Source organism: Stegodyphus dumicola, chromosome X1 (assembly GCF_044657685.1).
Source record: "Stegodyphus dumicola isolate Sdum_Otavi_A_Nest chromosome X1, ASM4465768v1".
Classification (NCBI taxonomy): domain Eukaryota; kingdom Metazoa; phylum Arthropoda; class Arachnida; order Araneae; family Eresidae; genus Stegodyphus; species Stegodyphus dumicola.
Genome location: NC_140780.1, coordinates 52,927,856 through 52,947,652, shown reverse-complemented (window position 1 = coordinate 52,947,652; position 19,797 = coordinate 52,927,856). Strand labels below are relative to the sequence as shown.

Sequence of the window (19,797 nt, the reverse complement as noted above, 5' to 3'; positions counted from 1 at the left end):
ACCCGTATAACTGTAGGGGTACACATAGGCCAAATCCCCGTAAAACCCTATAAACAGAAACCCGTATAACTGTACGGATACGAGTAGGCCAAATCTCCGTAAAACCCTATAGCCAGAAATCAGAACTTTATGCGAATCCATAGTCCAAATCTCTATAAAAAAGGGATATTCCGTAGGTCTATTCCTCATACAAACCAGTATACAAAAAGCCGTACACCTATATAGGTACCCATAGGCCAAATCCCTGTAAAAACCAGTACAAAAAATCTACAGACCAATAAAGGTACCTCTTTGTCAAAATCGCTGCTCAAAACGGTATAGAAAGATAATAATCAATGTCATAATTCACAACCATCGAATGATATATGTAGATATATATATATATGTAAGAAAAATAAAGAATATGTAAAAGATTAAATTAGCAGCATAAAATTAATTTTTCTTTCTCTATTCTAAAAATAGTAATCTCTCTGCTTTGCGTCATTTTGAGATTAATCCATGTCACATGCCTGTTATATAATTCCGATGTTGTAAATGGAACTAAAACTCAAACAGCCAATAGTAATTTTCGAGCGGTATTAATTATCAAATAAAAATGCATTGAGAACCAAAACTAACTCAGTTTGAATTAAGATTTCACCCTCAACATAACATAATTTGCTTTCTACGCTTTGGCCTAGCTGGACTGCAGTCTGTCTGCTCCATGTTTCTTACTACAAATTTATCAAAATTGTAAACTTTTCGAATAGGCATAAATAATATGGCAACTTGTTTGTGGCCGCAACATATTTGCTGAAATAAAAGTTGAATTAAATCTACCTCGACTGCCAAATTTCTTATTTATTGTGGATTGGAGTTTCAACATCTCTAAGCCATCAAAATTCTTGCTGTTCATTACGTATTCAAACGCCTGCATTCGATTACAGAATATATTATATATATATATATATATATATATAATTTATCAAGCAAAGCAGTAATAACAATTTTTAAAAAACCAATTTTGGTCTAGAAAACATCTTGCGCAATATGCTGCAAAATAAGTAAAATATAAAAATTGTAGTAAGCTCGCCTAAAAGTAACTTTTAGGCGAGCTTACTACAATTTATATATATATATATATATATATATATACATATCATTTAATGGTTACTAATCATGACTTTGATTATATATATATATTATTGATTTGATTATAAATATATACATATAGTACTGTATTTCATTGCATACATATATTTTGTATTTCAGTTCTTAAATTGGGAAATTATATAATGGCATTTAATCACATCAGCTTGTTTACCAATTTCATACCTAATGAGAAATGTATTGCCAAGAGATGATACTTTTTAGTATTTGCTTAAATTTTAAGTTATCTACAATGCACCAAACCAAACTTCAACAAAATTAGACAAAACCCTAATTCCCAGGAAGAGAAACACTATTACAAGTAAAAATATTAAATAAACAAGCAAGCAAAATGATTAAGGGACTTGCAAAAAGAGTTCAAATTTAGCATACTTGCTATCGCCTTACAACTCGCTTAACACTGATAGCATCACCCTGCAGCTTATTATGACACGCATGCACATAGATGTTTTGCGTAGAAGAAAGGATGAATCCTAGAATATAATGTAGTGAAGAAATAATAATATACAAACACTGTGTGGATCACATCTTTACAATACTTTGAATCAAGGTTTCTTAAACTTTTTTCAGTCGCGACCCCTTTTTATCACTGAGATTCTTTCGCGACCCCCAGGACCCCATAATATTTACGAAAACTTTGTGGAGACCCATAAGCATTGCGCAAATCTGACACACGCGTGTGTGAAACTGTCAATTTTTTCCCTTGTACTGTAATATACTATTGCAGTTTTAGGTCATTAACTTCAATTTCTAATTTTAAGACACAGAACAATGTGAAAATTTTAAATAAGTAACAGACGAAATATGACAACGTCACGTGCAAAGCAAGTAAAATGAACGTTTCTATTATAAAAAGAATGCGTCGAAACGTTTTCCTTTTTTCTCTGTCTGCATTGCCTTATTGTCTTACCTTTATCTATTTTCAGAGAAATTATTGTGTAAAAATATTTGGTAATTGTAAAATTTTTATAATAAGTATCAAAACTGCTACATAATATCAAAACTGCTACATTTTTGGCGACTTCCTGCTGCAGGCCCCGCGGCCCCTCTGGAGGTTGCGACCCACAGTTTAAGAAACGCTGCTTTGAATTTTACCTGTATCCTTCAGAATATAAACGAAACATCAATATAAAAATATAATAAACTTAATAATACCCAAAATATAATAAATTATATTGTAACAAAACGACTTTAAAAAATTTACAAGTCTCAACAAATACCGAATCTCAACCCGCAGTTCGGAAATTAAGGATTTTTTTTTATTATTCAGTTATGGCAAAGCACACGAGGGCTATCTGCCTAAAGGGAGGGATGCCTTTCGTGGAGGACTTTCTAAGGGAAACTGGCTCGTATACACGTTACACATGGGGAAAACCACGAAAACGCCCATTCAGCCAGCCCGTTCGCGGGATTCGAACCTCAGACGAACTACCAGTGTTCAGCGTCTTTACCGCTCGGCCGCTGGCGGGCTCGGAAATTAAAGAAATATCTCATAGCGTATAATATTTTATTCTGTATCTCACTTTTAGTGCTATATAATCTTCCATACACTTTATATAAATAAAATCTATAACATAATACTATATGTAACTCTCGATGTAAAAAAAGATTAATTATCAACTTTCGTACTGTCAAAATTCTATCTCTGTGAATAAGTATCAATATACTCATATACATGTAATTATAAGTATCTATTTATTAAATAACTAATTTAATTAAACTAAATTCCTATAGAAAAAATATATAAGTACCATTTACCTATTTATACATTAATAATTTATTATTACAAAAGATTTTTCATATATCATCTCCAAGGAACATAAATTAGAACGATGAATTATTGGAATAAATTTGAGTCAGTGTTTTAGGTATAAATTATTTAGATTTCTACTGTAGAAAAAATGCTTTAGAAACTGTATAGAAATATTATTTTGAACCGTAAAAATTCTAAATAGTAAAATTAAAAAGTAAAATTTAGAGTACTGAAAAGGTAGCTATTGTTATTGACAGTACATTATATGATATAAAAATATCACTTCGTGCTGAGCATTTCTTGTATTTACATTGCCAAATTAAATTTATGTAATGCAGTATTTAACAATATAAATAAATCTTCTAAACAGCCTTACACAGACAGAGTTAAAATTACTGCAATTAAGCGGATATTAGCACGTACAGTCACATTTGTTTACACACAGTTTTATTTACTTTAATATCTATACAAACAAATAAATTTAGGGCATAAAATTGTAACTATCGTTTCAGCAGTATAATTAATAAAAGAAAATAATGTTTAAATATTACTCTGACTATATTTGAAAGCTAAAACAGTGCCCTTACAAGACTCATGATTTGAAAAGCTTTGGTTTAATTGTCTTGTAAAAACTTTCAATTACTTCAGCGAATTTCATACCCATGTAAACATTACTACACCTAAATCAATTGACTATACAATGAAACTTTCCTAAAACAATTAACTCCATAATTCCAAATAATGCCAGTTTCTTGTAGCCTTACAAAACTATCAGTGATTTTAAGTACTGTTATTTTAATTATGTTCCTGACATATGTGTCACTGTCAGATGTGGTCATTTAAGAAAATAACCACTCTATGAGGTTTCACTTAACGTAATATTTTTCAAATAAATAATTCATTTTGTATACTTCCAAGACTAGCACATTTAATATTACATAAACTCTATCAATTATTCACAAATCTATTTCTATTTCAAAAGCAATTTATGAAAAAAATATTTAAAATTGTCTTCATCAAACTAATAATAATGAAAATTAAAATATGCATAAAAATGATTATATGTGTTTTAACAAAATAGCACAAAATATTTAATGTAACAATGTGGTTCTAGTCTCATATTTGTAACGAAAAAAGAAAAACCAAATGTAAGCTACTATGATCATCTAAATTTTCACACAATTTTAGCATTGGAAAAAAGATTCCTTAGTTTGTATGTCTTGTCTACCTCATTCAATCATTCAATAAGTAATAAACACATTAGATATTTCAATGTTTACTTCATTCATAAAACTTACCTTTTTTGTTCGCAAAATGTAATTAGTACATATTTTAAGACAGAAAGAAACGTTCTTTCTGCTCAGCCACATCACATTAGTCGAAAAATTTAAAATTGAATCATGCAAGATCATTTTAAGTAAAGTATGCTTTAGTACATAATTTATTAGTACATAATATTCAAATGATAAAGCATCTACATGAACAAGCTTTAAAAAGTATTTCTAAACTGTAATAAAAAAAAAACAAATTTTCAAAAATAAAGTTTCAATAGAATGCAAAAACTGTATTTGTGCATCTTATGTAAACGCATTGAGTTATTATCAAGTCTGAAATTATAAGCTCATTAAGCTCATTGCTTTTTAGATGCAACATCAATGTCACGCACAGAAACTCCATTTCAGAATTAGTCAACTATCAGCAAAGTTGTCTCAAACATTGCACACGATTACACGTGTATGGCTTTAGTGGTATTTGCTTTCATATTCACAGTCAGTGCTGGTATTTTATTATTTACTATTAATATCTAAACAGTAAAACATAGTAAAATTTGAAATATAGTAAATCACAGTGGGAAATTTCTACTCATGGAGGTAGCGGGGGAGGGAGGGAATTTTTTTTCCTCACGTTAGAAACGGAGAAAAACAGTTTTGCGTTTGTGATTGAACGTGGCCGCGTTAAAGAGATGATGGTTGATACCGGTGTTTATTTGTAATATCAGAAATGTAAGTGCGTGTATCCAGAGAACCAACTCGTGGCAAAAACCACCTCCCTAAGGTGACCACCTCTGAAAGAGACCAGTATTTCTGTAAACATAAGCATATTTTGGTATTGAACATTCCCTCTGTAAGACTACCATGCACAAAGAAAGTTCTGTAAGTGTGGCTGGTCGCCTTAGAGAGATTCATTTCGTAGAGGCAACCTGCCTAAGACGAGCACCTCTAAAAGATAAACGTATTTCTGAGAACATGTTATTGGTACTGAGCAACACCTCTCTAAGGCGACCACTTGCAAAGATGCATTTTTATTTGCGGCTGGTCGCCTTAAAGAGACCTCATTGTGTGTGGTGTACATGATTACTGTTATTGTTTCTGACAAAAGTTTTTTTTTAAAAATCAAATAAATAAGCATATTTAGTAAAACCCTTTCTTGAAACGACCACCTGCGTTTCTGGGTTACTTTGATGATCTTAAAGAGATCATATTTTCTTTCTATTAATTTAATTGTTTACAAGAAGTCTATTAACGTCACCTAGAAAATTAGCATAAACTCTTATAAATCAACAGAAAATTTATTATGATATTGATACCAGTAAGAAAACCTGTAAAAGTCAATATAAACCAATACAAACCAGTAGAAAGTTCTGACATTGATGTTGGTTGCATCGGTGTCAATTGATACCAGTAAGAAAAATTCACAGAGATCAATAGAAACCAATAAAAGTCAGTAGAGACCAACAAAAATTCTATAGGTACCAGTAGAAAGTTTTACTGGTTTCTATGGGGCATTTTGAAACCAGTAAGAAAAACCCACAGTGACTAACAGAAACCAGTAAAAGTCAATAGAAACCCATAAAATTTTATGGGTACCCATAAAAGTTTTGCTGGTTTCTATGGGGCATTTTTAGCAGGGTGTTCATGGAATTAATTATTCACTTTCTTCCACCTGTGACATAATTTATTGTTGCTTACTGCTAACAAGAAACTCATAAGTTTGCTCGCTGGCTGTTGTTCATTGCTTAATTTTAATATCTTTGTCAAGAAATATGCCATTTCAGCTATATCCTTAACACCGTGCGAACAATTAGCTTGTACATGTGTATAAATATACAAATACTAAGATCGCTCAATAATAATAAAAAGTTTAATACAAAAATATTTCTATCATTTAAAGATTCTATGTGAGGTGAAAGAATTTGAATATCTGAGATCTTTCCTCTTTCATATTACAGGCAACCCAAGTTATCCAGCCAAAGGTGATTATTATGGATCCCCTGGATATGATTACGACACAGCTTTTGAGGATAACAAATATGGTGGAATGATATCTTACCCAGACAGAAGGAAAGGTTCCAAGTATGGACCTTTAGCTTTTGCTCTAGGTCTCTTACCCCTTGGTTTGCTTTTAGCATCCTTGGTCCCCACAGTAGTGACGATACCAGTTACAACAGCGGTAGCTACAGGTAGACGACGAAAACGAAGTATACAGTTTGTCAACCCGGTACTTGATACTATTTCCGAATATGGTGTTGCAGCACTTGAAGATCCTATGTGCTTAAATAGGATATTTTGCCAAGTTGTGAGAGATGGACAAAAAGAAAAATCCTCTATTGTTCAGAAATTTTACTACAAGTTAGCTTATATGTGAGTAATTATTTTTAAATTTATAAGTTCCTAATTATCATACATTTATAATGTATAGTGTACTCTCGATTATCTGGGTTAATGCCTGTGAAGCAGGTCAAGGGTAATTGAAAAACAAGGATAATCCAAACTTTCAATTTTCATGCATATTGTATGTGTTTATTTCTTAAGAAAATCAGTAATTTTAATTAGTTTTTAAGAACGTTTTCTGAAATATCACTGTGGAATTTTTAAAGTGTTATTTAATTACCGTATTCGATTATCCGCTCAAGCACTGAGTCATCACACAAGCACTGAAAGCCCGGCTCAATCGAATCGCTATCGAACTATTTCTCGATATTTTCCCAATTGACATTTTCGAAGAATTTTACACTTTCAATTTTTGGCCTGCAACTTCAGTTATTACTTAGACATTTTGCACAATAAGATAAAAGTCCAATTTCTGTGTTAGAACGCATCTTTCTCCATGATCGAATCTGTGTTACTGGTTTTACTTTCAACCAAGCTTTTGCTAGTTCGTGCATGCCTTCCAATACAGTCAACCTTTTAAGCAGCTTCATTAAATCATCATCTTCCTCAGCAAGAATGTTGAGAAGATAAAAAAGGTAATATCATTTTCTTGATTATATTACACATTAGTCTATCGTCTGAATTAAATTAGAGGCAAACCTTTAGCCATGATTAGACCTTTCGTTTTTTTCAATTGTGTCTTTTGAATGAGAAGGGGCATTAACTAATAATAATTCTGCTTTTTCTGGTAAGCCTTTTTAAAAAATTCCTCACTGCAGGGACTCATAATCCTGAACCAATCTTTGAATATCTCTCTGCTCATCCATGTCCTTTTCTGATTGTAATAATCTTGTTTCATTTCAGCCTCTTTAAATAATCTAGACTTCTCTGCTTTTCAATCATCAAAAGTTTCATTTCATATGTTCCTGATGTATTTGCAAAACGCATGACTGCAATGCGCTCTTTAGGTTATGTATACCCTGAGCTTTCTATTCTGTTGCCGAAGCAAGCGATTTCGTTGCCAAACACTTCCAGTATAGGCCTGTCTCATCTCCAATACACATTTGATTCAGTTTGCAAATTTTCGTGTTTCAAATACTTCTGAAAATCGATGCAGAATTTATCAGAGGATTCTACAAAACCAGAGCCGTTCTCCTTGTGTGGTGAGTTCTCGAATACCATATTGTTGCTTTGTTAAACATAGAAAATGCCGTTGTTCGCAAAACAAATATTTATTACTGAGATATGCAGAGTAATACGCAGAGTTACATGCAAACAGAGATAAGCATAAGCAGAGTAATACAAGCACTAGCACAGATAAATAAGTACAGGCAGAATAATACTAAGGCAAGCAGAATAACAGAATTATACTAAGCCAGCAGAATAATACTAAGCAGCGATAAGTGGTTACAAAGGTCATATATATAACTTTACAACAGATCATGGTTTAACAAATCATAAACAAGACACAATAACTAACCAATCAAAAGTAACATACAGAATGAAATTTAAGTTTCAGAATAACTCGGACCTGGCTGAAAGCTAATGAATGTTTCGGACTTGACAGAAAGCTATACTTCCTTTTAACCAGTAAGAATGCGATTACAAATATCTCAACACTCCCCCTTAATCGCACATTATACAAAACATAAAAGAATTACACAATTTTTAAACAGCTCAAAGATAACAGTTCATAGAATTTTGTTTTGGACAAAGCCTTAGTTAAGATATCTGCAATTTGTAAACCTGATTGTGCATATTCAATTGTAATATTATTTTCCTTAACAGTCTTACGAGTGAACTTTAATTTTATATCTATATGTTTCAACCTACCTGAAAAGTTTTCATTAACAATACTTTTGATACATGACTGGTTATCCTCAAAAATATAAACATTTTTAACAATGGAAATTTCATTTACTACATTTTTTATCCATAAAACATCTTGAATACCTTTACATAAAGCAATTATTTCAGCTTCTGTTGATGAAAGTGCAATACACTTTTGCTTGTTACAGCACCACATAATAGGACAGTTTGAAAACATTACAAAATAACCAGTAATTGATTTCCTATCTTGAGTATCTCCCCCCCAATCTGCATCTACATACAAACACAAGTTTGCCCTTTCCAAATCACCATTTTTGTATATCAATTTTAAATTTAAAGTGATTTTCAAGTACCTAAGAATTCTTTTTAAGGCACACCAGGCAACATCAGTAGGATGCTCCTGCAGTTGGCTCAAGCAATTTACTGCAAAAATAATATCTGGCCGTGTGATATATGCTAAGTAAAGTAAAGATCCAATTAATTCTTTGTATGGCCCATGAAATGCATTTCCTTTCTGAAAATCAGCTGCTGTAGATTTTGGTTGAATGGGAGTTTGGGCTGTTTTACAATCAGACATTTTAAATTTATCAAGTAATTTTTCAATATATGGTTTCTGATCTAAATACAAACAACCAGACTCAAATTTCAGTCTAATACCCAAAAATTCCGAAACACTTTCAGATTTTGACATTTTAAATTCATTTGATAACAATGATATTATAATATTTGTTTCTTTTACATCTGAACCTGCAATTAATAAGTCATCTACATAAAGAGCCATAATTACTTTCTTACAATTTAAATTTCTGATAAAAATACATGGTTCAGAGTCCAATTGCTTAAAATCTAATTTAATAACAAAATTAAGAAATTTCTGATACCATTGTCGAGGAGACTGTTTAAGACCATATAAACTCTTTTTAAGTTTACATTTCTTACCACTCATATCATCATATCCTTTTGGCTGGTCCATGTAGATGATTTCATCTAACTCACCGTTCAAGAAAGCTGTCTTGACATCTAAAGTAAAAGTTTGCAGACCTTCATTATTGATAATTACCAATATTAAACGTAAAGAGCACATACTAATCACTGGAGAAAACGTTTCTGTATAATCTATGCCTTCCTTTTGCATAAAGCCACGAGCAACAAGCCTCGCTTTGTAAGTTCCATCTCGTTTTTTACGTAGAACCCATTTGCAGGAAGTGGCTCTTTTATCAGGGGGTAAACTTTGTAGATCCCAGAAATCGTTATCTTCCATAGATTTCATTTCTTCGTCCATAGCTCTTTTCCATGGTTCTTGTTCTACTTGTGGTAGATTTACAATATCTTCAAATGTCAGAGTGTCTTGTGCAAACATTACTTGGTAAATCTCAGGATCAGGATACCTAACTGGCTGTTTCTTTTCTCTTGAGGATTTTCTTTGTTCCTCCTTCTTATTTGCAGCATTTAATTCGCCGTTATTAGTGTCTGAAATTGATTTGTCTTCATTTTTAATGTCATCATTGTCATTTTCACTCAAATCAGAACTATCGCAAGTATATTTTTGATTTTCTACATTCTTCTTTTCTTCATTAAATTTAGCATTTCTGGAAACAATGATGCGTCTTGTTTCTGGAATCATTAAACGATATCCCATTGTGGAATAACCTACAAATATCATTCTGACAGATTTTTCATCTAGTTTCTTTCTTATACTCTAGTGCGATGGTGGCACTAGAGTATAAGCATCACAGCCAAATACACGCATGTTTTTTAAATCAGGATTTTCACCATACTTCAGAAAATAAGGAACATGATTGTCAATTGAACTATTTGGGAGTCGGTTATTTATGTAAGCAGCCGTAAGTACTGCTTCACCCCAAAGAAATTTTGGTAATTTTGCCTCAAGTATCATTGCTCTAGCTTTTTCCAGTACAGTTCTATTTGCTCGTTCAGCAACACCATTCAGAAAAGGTGTATAGGGAGGTGCAGGATCTATTTTTACACCTGCTCTTTTAGCAACTTCATGCAATTCTCCACTGACATATTCTTTGGCATTGTCACAGCGCAATAGTTGGATTCAGTTTAAAGAATAGCTTGAGTTCATCAGCAATGTCACTTTTTCTTTTGAGCAGTCTGATTTCCATAAATCTCGAATAATCATCAATTATAGTCATGAAATACCTTTCCCCATAGAGTGTTTGAGGTTCTATTGGACCACATATATCAGTGTGTATAGTTATAAGCGGTTTGGATTCTTTTATGCGAGGACCCTTTCCTATAGGCAAAGCACTTTGTTTGTCACGAACACATACTTCACAAAAGGATTCTTTTGCAGGAAGATTCATCAGTTTTAATTTTTGATCACAGCAGTGTCCTAACCTTCTGTGCCATAAATCATCATTCTTTACTGCTAAAGCTGTAAATAAATTTGGTGAAAAATCACTAAAATATTGTCCGCATTTATCCAAGTATCCAAATCTAAAACGCTTGTTTTTGTTTTCAATATAAACTATTTCATTTTTAAAAATTACGCTTAAACCTGCTGCTTCAATATTTTTGACAGAAAGTAATTGTCCGTTTAATTTGGGAACGTAAAGAACATCTTTTAACATTATTTCAACACCATTCTTAGTTTTACCGCAAATATCACCAATTCCTTCCACTTCTAAAACCGCCGACTTAGACGCGCACTTAACAGTTCCAGTCTTAGGCTTAATTGAGGTGAACCATTCCTTGTGAGAACACATATGAGAAGTTGCACCAGAATCAATAATAAATTGATCATTCACAAGATTTCCAGCCATAAAAGATATTGCAGGGAAAGCATACTTATTACTATTTGAATTTGCCTGCTTTTTAGAATTATCAAAACATTCACTTTTAAAATGACCAGTTTTCCCCCAGTTATGACAAACGCAGTTCTTTTTCCTACAAAATTTAACAGAATGTCCTTTTCTTTTACAATAAGTACAAAACAATTCTTTACGAGCACTAATAAAAACAGAGTTATCTGTATTTGCTTTAGAATACTTATTTTCATTTTTATAATCAAGCATAAGAGATTCACAATCAATAAGTCTACTTGTAACAAAATCTAAACTCAAATTATTGCTTGGCTGATTCTCTAGAGATGCCTTAATATTTTCATATTCTTTTGGCAAAGACATTAAAATATAAATAATAATATCAAAATCGCTTACTTCAGAGCCAGAGACGCGTAGACTACTCACCAGGTTCATTATGCTGTCGATATGTTGTCTCATTGACACATCCTTGGATTTCCTTATGGTAGCTAGACGTTTACGCGTTAAAATTTGACTCACTGCACCTTTAGCGCTATACGTAGCTTGTAGTTTCTTCCATATTTTACATGCAGTGTCTTCACGTTGAAGAGAAGCAATAACATTATCACTTAGAAGGGCAAGTATTAAGGCATAAGCCTTTTTTGATTTCAAAACATCTGCAACTCTTTCCGCAACTGCTTCTGTTTCCAAAAACGTATCCAATTCTCTTGCCGTAAATACTGCTCGAACTCTTCGACACCAAACAGTAAAGTTATTAACACCGTCAAATGGCGCTACACCAAAAGCTTCCCTTTCACCTCCGGAAAAAGCCATCATTCACGAAACACCAAATCAAAATCACGCGAACGATAAATTAGTACACTGAAGATTCAATTAGGGAAACTATCAGCGAATTATAACTTTTGAAGGAACCACGCTCTGCTGTTAAACATAGAAAATGCCGTGGTTCGCAAAACAAATATTTATTACTGAGATATGCAGAGTAATACGCAGAGTTACATGCAAACAGAGATAAGCATAAGCAGGGTAATACAAGCACTAGCACAGATAAATAAGTACAGGCAGAATAATACTAAGGCAAGCAGAATAACAGAATTATACTAAGCCAGCAGAATAATACTAAGCAGCGATAAGTTTGTCTTTGTCTTTGTCTTTTGAATGGTTAGGAGGCAATTAGCAGCCTCTGCTGCTTTAACCACCGCTTTTGAAAAAAATGGCCTTAGGCGTTGGTATATATAATTGAAACAATGGGCGCGTAACGCCGCGCCTACTAGGCGAAGCTGAAGCAAATACAAAGGTATGTAGAATGAAAAAGCATCTGGGAGCTGTTCGAGCTGTGACAAAAGATATAACTAGCTGAAAAGTATGCTTAATAAAGCATTTGAAAAAATAAACATTAAGTAATTTAAATTAAGTATGCTTTTGAAACACGTTCAGAATGAAATGGATCGTAATTATACTGGTGGGAGTGGCTCAAATAAGGAGTAAGTCAACAGTAACATATTTCTGGTGAATTTCAAGAGTTCTCGTACGAGAAATGTTAAAGTCATATAAATTAACAGTATTCACAAACAGTTCACACTGTACAAAGTTCTGGAATAAACACACTTTTTAAGAAACACTTATAATTTTAAAAGACACAATATTTCAGCATAAGTCACAGTTTAGAAGTCGGGATGGTGAAACACACATAATTAATTCAGTTTGTGTGTCCCTAACAAAGTCTTTTTATAGGAACACTAATAAAATATAAAATTCTTGAAAATAATGATATAAAGTAATAATCCACTGAGCTTTTTTAAGTCCTAAATAAGTTGGAAAAAAAACACAAAAGTCTCTAGTGGGGAAATATTTACAGTATGTACAGCTATCTACAAGTTTCACCACCTTGGATTATGAAAAATGCTCCTAGGACGCTTAGCAGCATTTTCAAGTGTTGGATCATAATTGATTAGTTTCTTAATATGATCATATTGAGACTGTTCAATTTTACTATAAAAGTTGTGGCAGGTTGAAATAATTTGGTCAGCAATTGGTCTGATTTTTAATTCTTTGTGTATTTGCAAATTTCTAACGAACCAAGGAGAATTAACTATTTCTCTTAGAATCTTGTTTTGAAAGACTTGTAACTTGTGTCTGTACGTTTTGAACACTGTAGCCCATATGGGAATTGCATAAAGTAGTGTCGGTCTAATCAGCATCATGTAAACTCTTTTCTTTAATTGAATGTTTAATTTTGAGTCTCTTTTGATGAGGGGGTACAGAGCCATTTTTGCGGCTGTAGCTTTCCGTAAGGCATATGCAGCCTGTTCCTTGAAAAAGAGTTGTGAATCGAAAATGACACCCAGGTATTTAGTACTATTGACGACGCGGAGTGGCTGATCTTCTATCTTTATATTTACGTTTACTGGAGTAAATTTTCTATACCTTCTAAAGAGCAGAATTTGACATTTAGTCGGATTGACTTTAAGTTTCCAAGATTTGAGGTAATGTGCGATGATGTTAACTGCTTCTTCTAATTTGTCTACTGCAAACTGTGGTTTTAAAGATTCTGTAAAAATAGCGGTGTCATCTGCATATTTCACAAGTTTTGAATTTAGTGGGATTGGCATATCATTAGTAAAGATATTAAAGAGAATTGTCCCCAAAACACTTCCCCGGGCGACGCCGCTTTTGATTCTTTTTCTTGAGGATAAAGTATTATTGATTTTGACATGAAAATTGCGATTTTTTAGATAACTTTGCATTAGTTTGATAAAATTTATAGGCAGATGAGCAAGGTGTAGCTTAAAGAGGAGTCCCTCATGCCACACCTTGTCAAATGCCTTTTCTAAATCTAGGAAACAGCTTGCAATAGTATTCTTTTTGGAAAAGGAATCGGCAATAAATTCAGTAACATTGAGAAGTTGATGTACTGTGCTATGCTGTGGGCGAAAACCAAACTGTTCATTTTGAATTATCCCTCTATCTTCCAAGTGTCTGGTCAGCCGTTTCTGTAGAACTCGCTCAAAAACTTTGCTAAGACTTGGAAGCAGGCTAATTGGGCGATAAGAGTTAACATTTTTTGGATCTTTGCCAGGTTTAACAAAAGTAATGATATGTGCCATTTTCCACTGCTTCGGAAAATAGTTAAGCCTTATGCAGGCATTAATTATGTTGGTAATTAGGACAATATATCCCTTGGGGAGAATTTTGAGCACTTTATTTGTTATACCGTCGTAGCCGGGGGCCTTTCTATTTTTCAGATTTTTTATAATGTTTTGAATTTCAATGGGCGAGGTGTAACCAATATGCTGTCCATCTGTTCTATCAGGAAGGTGAATAATGAAATTAAAAACTTCCTCTTCTGTATCTTCATCTTGTGAGTTATTTGTCGTGAAGGTTTTTTCAAGATATGTTGCAAGAACTTCTGCCATATCTTTTACAAAATATGCGATTCCAGTATCGGTGTGCAACGGTCCAATGTTGTCGCTATGAGTTTTTCTGAGCGCTTTCCCAATACGCCACACTGTATCAGGGTTGAAGTCCATTGAGTTTAATAAATTATTCCAACTATCAGATCTGTATTCACTTAGAAGATTTTTAATATTCCTATTTTTTCTGTTAAGAATTCTTTTGATATTAGGATCAGCAGTACGGCGCCAAATTTTAGCGGTGCGTCTTTTGTCCTTAATTTTGTCAATAATGTTATTCGGAAGTTTTTCTTTTTTATGTTCTTCATATTTAGTAGATTTGTCAAGAGCACTTTTTATACAATTATTGACCTTAGTTATTTGATACTCAATGTCAGTAATATCGGCTAAAGCAGGATGCGCTGGTAGTTTTTCCAGAGAATGAATGAATTTATCCCAGTTTGTGATTTTTCTAAGTGGAATATTTTTTTCAAAGCCGTAATAAGTAAATCTGACAGGCAGATGATCGGAAGTTAGCTGGTGTGAAACTTGTAGGAAGGGAATTTGTGCAATATTTTTTGTGATAACAATATCAAGAACTTCAGCACTGCCAGTATGGCTGTATCTGGTGGGATCCATTGGTCCAAAGATACTTAAATCATTTGTAAGGGCATAATTATGAAGGAAGTTCCCGTTTGCATTTGCACGTCGAGAGTTCCAGGAGTGATGCTTCGCGTTTAAGTCTCCGGCTAGTATTGTGGGAAGCATAATGCCGCTAAAGATGCTCGTGTCACTGTTGCTGATATTATGTCCCGGGGGATTATAAGCAGAAATAATCACAATAGGTTCATTAGTGCGAGAGTGAGCTATGATGGCAGTAGTTTCAATATTACTAGAACTTGAAAGATTAAAGTAGTTGGCCTGCAAGTGTCTTCTGATGAGAATCAGGGTGCCACCGCCCCTGTTATTTTCTCTGTCTTTTCTAAAGGTTCTATAACCTTGGATGTTAAATTTATCACTAGCTCGAAGATGTGTCTCGTTAATTAAGAAAATATCAATGTCATGGCAATTAAGAAAGTTTATGATCTCAGTGTTCTTGCCGCGAACTCCGTTGGCATTAAAGAAGGCGAAATTTAAACTGCTGGAGGCAGTAAGTTGGATGCTTGCATAGTTATTTACAATATTAACATTCATAATTTAAATTTGCTAAAAGTTCAAAAGCTTCCCACCCTATTTGGAGCTTTTCCATTATTGACTTGGCTTTAAAAAAGCGTTCAAATAGCGTTTTGCCTTGAGTAAATAGATTTTTGATCCGTTTCAGGAAATCCGGGGCGGAGCCTAATTGTTCTCTTTCGTGAGCTTCATTCTGGTTGGCTGATGAGGGACTGGCTTCATTAACATTTTCGTTAGTGTTTCTCCTACTCGGTAATGGGGGTAAGTTCTCTAAGTTGTTTTCTGGAGGATTTGTTCTTGTCTTTCTCCAGGCATCTCTTTGATTTTCTTTTCCAGCAATCTTACGTTTAATATTGTCAGGGTGCATTTCGCAACCCCTGTAGGAACTGACGTAGGGTCCCCCACAAAGGCAACACTTTCCTGGAAGATTTCTATCTTTTGTACAGCTAGTGGTGATATGGTTTAATCCGCACTTTAAGCATCTTGGTTTATGTTTGCAGTGGGAGCGACTATGTCCATATCTCTGACAGTTATGGCACTGTTTGTGTCCTGGGGTTGGTTGGAAAGAGGTAATTTTGACCGCAAGGTCCAAGATATGTGTTACCTGAAATATCTTTTTTCCTTCAACAGTCCGTGGGACTTCTACAAGGAAAGTTGGCAATTTGACAATTTCATTGTCAATCTTTTTGGTTATCTGTCTAACCGTTTTAACTGGAATTTTTAATTGTTGGAGTTCTTCTAATATTTCTTCAGGTTTAGTATGCACTGAAAGCTTCTTTATTACTACTCTAATGGGCTTATCCCTTGGTAGGGGAAATGTGTGATAAGGTATTTCCTTATTATCCAAAAATTTTGTGACTGAGCGATAGTCATCGTCAGATTTGACTTTTATGTGGATGTCTCCACCTTTTTGTACGCACTCCATAGCTGTGGTAAATTTTTTAATTTCATCTCTAAGGGGCTTCCAAGACGTAACATCAGATATTATAATCGGCGGTACACGGTTTGCAGTTTTTCTAAGGGCTATGAATTCGCCTTCTTCAGATTGGTCCATATCCTGAGGGTTTGTGTTGGGCGTTTGATTGACTTCCATGCCGTCATCTATTCTAAGGGTAGAATATCTATTTTTTATTGTTGTAACAGATGAGTTACTGCTATCACTTAAAGTACGCTTGTGCATTTTTTGGGTTTAATCCAAGTTTCGCCCTGCTTAAGAGAGTTATTGTCTTGCACATTGACATTATTCATGTTTTGTTGGGTCAGAATCTGACCAATTCCTACAATCTCATCAATTTCCTTTGAAGATTTAACATTTTTTAATTGCCGTTTACTGAAGAGTTTGGCTACCATAACCTGAAACAATTTTTCAACTTCGGGATCAACTATTTTTTGACCACTATCAATAAGATTTTTTTGGATTTGCAAATAGGTAGATATAGCATCTAATTCCTCTTCTGAACCACTTTCAATAAGATTTTCAATAACATTTTTATCATTAATTAAGTTTAAAGTCTGAATGTACTCTAAGTTGGGATTCATTGCAACAGTCCAAAAAACCTACCGTCCCTAACGGAAAGGCAAGTCCATCATGAAAAAACTTGGAAAAATCAAAAACCAAACTCGAAAACTACTTACGCGCACGATCGATCAGGAACACTTCACCAAGCGACCAGCTCGCAGTAACTCCAAAGCTCAAATAGCGATAAGTGGTTACAAAGGTCATATATATAACTTTACAACAGATCATGGTTTAACAAATCATAAACAAGACACAATAACTAACCAATCAAAAGTAACATACAGAATGAAATTTAATTTTCAGAATAACTCGGACCTGGCTGAAAGCTAATGAATGTTTCGGACTTGACAGAAAGCTATACTTCCTTTTAACCAGTAAGAATGCGATTACAAATATCTCAACATGCTTAAATCTTATAAGTCATCCTGGCGAAGTCTTAAAGTTGCGTTCTAATCCCACTTTTTCATAGAAAATCTTGGATTACTCTATACACATTTGACCGCTGATTTTCACTCCTTCTGCTCGTTTCCGGTGAAACCATGCCAAGAATAGCTAAATCTAAGTTTTCGTGTATTGAATGTTTCATGCTGTTTCAGTTATAAGAACCTGCCCCACTGTCACAATCTCTCGTGAAGGCCTCTAACTTTTTTTTAAATTTGTTTAACAATATCACGGACAGTTTGCGAGTAGATTCTTCGGTGAGATTTATTGTCTATTTTCCATGTTCAAATCTTTCAATTAATATATTTTTTTTTAATGTAGAAACACCTTTCTTGCTCATAGTACTTATAGAGTGGTCTTTATTCCTTTTTTTAATTCTAAACGTTCAAGAAATATTTTTAAATAATAAAAAAATATGCACAAAAATACGAAAAAAACACACAAAAATCTCCAATGATCAACCGAGACGATGCCTTTCACTATAAACATGCAAAAGGAATTGTACAAATTCTGCGAATTTCGATAACTGTGCGCGTTTGCTTTTCTACCTCTGTTCTCGCTAAGACGCTGCCTCTTTGCTCTCTTCCTATCGCCACAGTATCAAAAAATTGCAAATGCTCTTGAATATGCATGATTAGAGTATCAAGTAAATTATATATGTATATAATGTACCCATTTTATTTTCAGGTTGGATGAAAAAATTGCTGACTATGTTGGCTTGAGACTCCTGTTATTAGCGGTACGTAAAGACCAATGCCATCTTTTTCCTTGTAACGTGAAGAATTCCAAAAGTTCAAAAACTTAAGAATACTGTGAGAAGAAAAAATATAATTTTTCAGCTAAATGAAGTAATTTCTTAACTCTATCAAAGTGGCATCCAAAGAATTTTCGAATCTTTTAGTAACATATGGATAAAATAAATAAACGTACTGAAAGGGTCATTACAAAAGTATGTTCTCCTACCATAAACTCATTTATTATCTCCACGCATAAATTACCCAAAGGTAATGTAGATGTTGCATGGTTTCCTCTCATAAAGTGATGATTTCCGAAGTAATTGATAAATATTTTTATGAGTTTCAAGAAATAAATTTTTTAAATTATTTTCTATTCATGTCTCTTAATTAGTTTTTCTTCACGCCTCATCAGTTTTTTTTCCCTTAAAAAAAAGAATAAAATAAAATCACATTTTTTTAAAATATTTTCACAAACATATGGAATAATTAGAACATTTTCAATCTTTTTAAGTGACTTTCACGTAACTCATAGACTAAACAAATACTGCTATGATCATTTTGCTACATTGCGGTACCAAATGCATCCGAGGTTTGACACAGGGTGTATCCTCCGAAGACACGCTTCAGGTTGAAAATGTTGCCCACTGCATAGTGTTTGACAGTGTTATGACTTATTCTTTGACTTGGCTCATGTAATTAAACTGGGAGATTGTTCTAATTAGAGAACAGAAAACTCTCAGTTTTATTATAGATCATCATCGACGTTTTATACTCAATCCCAATGCGACCATCGTTGCAGCTTCCTACGACTCTTCCCTCTAACCAGCCTGTTACATACATTCGTTATTTGCACATTATCATAGTTATAACTAATACAAAAGTAACTGATGAAGACAGAACACTAAATGGTGTATATTATTTCTTATTTGGATATTAAGATGCATTCATTATATGTATTTTCCAACTATTCTAGCTTTCCAGTCCTTCTGCATGTAGTTGCGACTTATCGCTATTCACCAAAAGAAGAAAAGGAGACAGCTGGAAGAAAATACCATAATAACACACAAACATGTAGAACTAGCAAAAATTTCAATTCATTTGAGAATAATAAATCCATTTGTAATTAGAGGTAATTCTAAACTTTTCAAGATCCCTAAACTTGGTCTCCTGACCAGCACTCTAAAAAACCACTACTCTATATCTTATGATTTGCATAATTATATAAGCATAATTTATAAACCTTAATCTTTTAATTCTACCAGTTACCTCTGTATTCACTTTATCATATTTGAAACTAAAATGAAATTTGTCTCGCTGTATGTGCATCAAGATATTCTTTGCACCAATTCAATAATTTTAAATTT

At 33.4% G+C, this 19,797-nt stretch overlaps 1 protein-coding gene across 2 annotated transcripts in view; it reads left to right on the top strand.

Annotated features, from left to right (window-relative positions):
* Window positions 1-18,796, top strand: part of LOC118182177 (uncharacterized) — a 314,256-nt gene extending 295,460 nt beyond the window's left edge. For both annotated transcript variants that reach the window (XM_035351500.2, XM_035351499.2), the window contains 2 exons: window positions 6,132-6,543; window positions 18,384-18,796. In XM_035351500.2, coding sequence (XP_035207391.1) covers window positions 6,132-6,543; window positions 18,384-18,501 — 530 coding nt within the window. In that variant the 3' untranslated portion in view covers window positions 18,502-18,796. The remainder of the gene's footprint in view (window positions 1-6,131; window positions 6,544-18,383) is intronic.
* The last annotated feature ends 1,001 nt before the right edge of the window (window positions 18,797-19,797 follow it).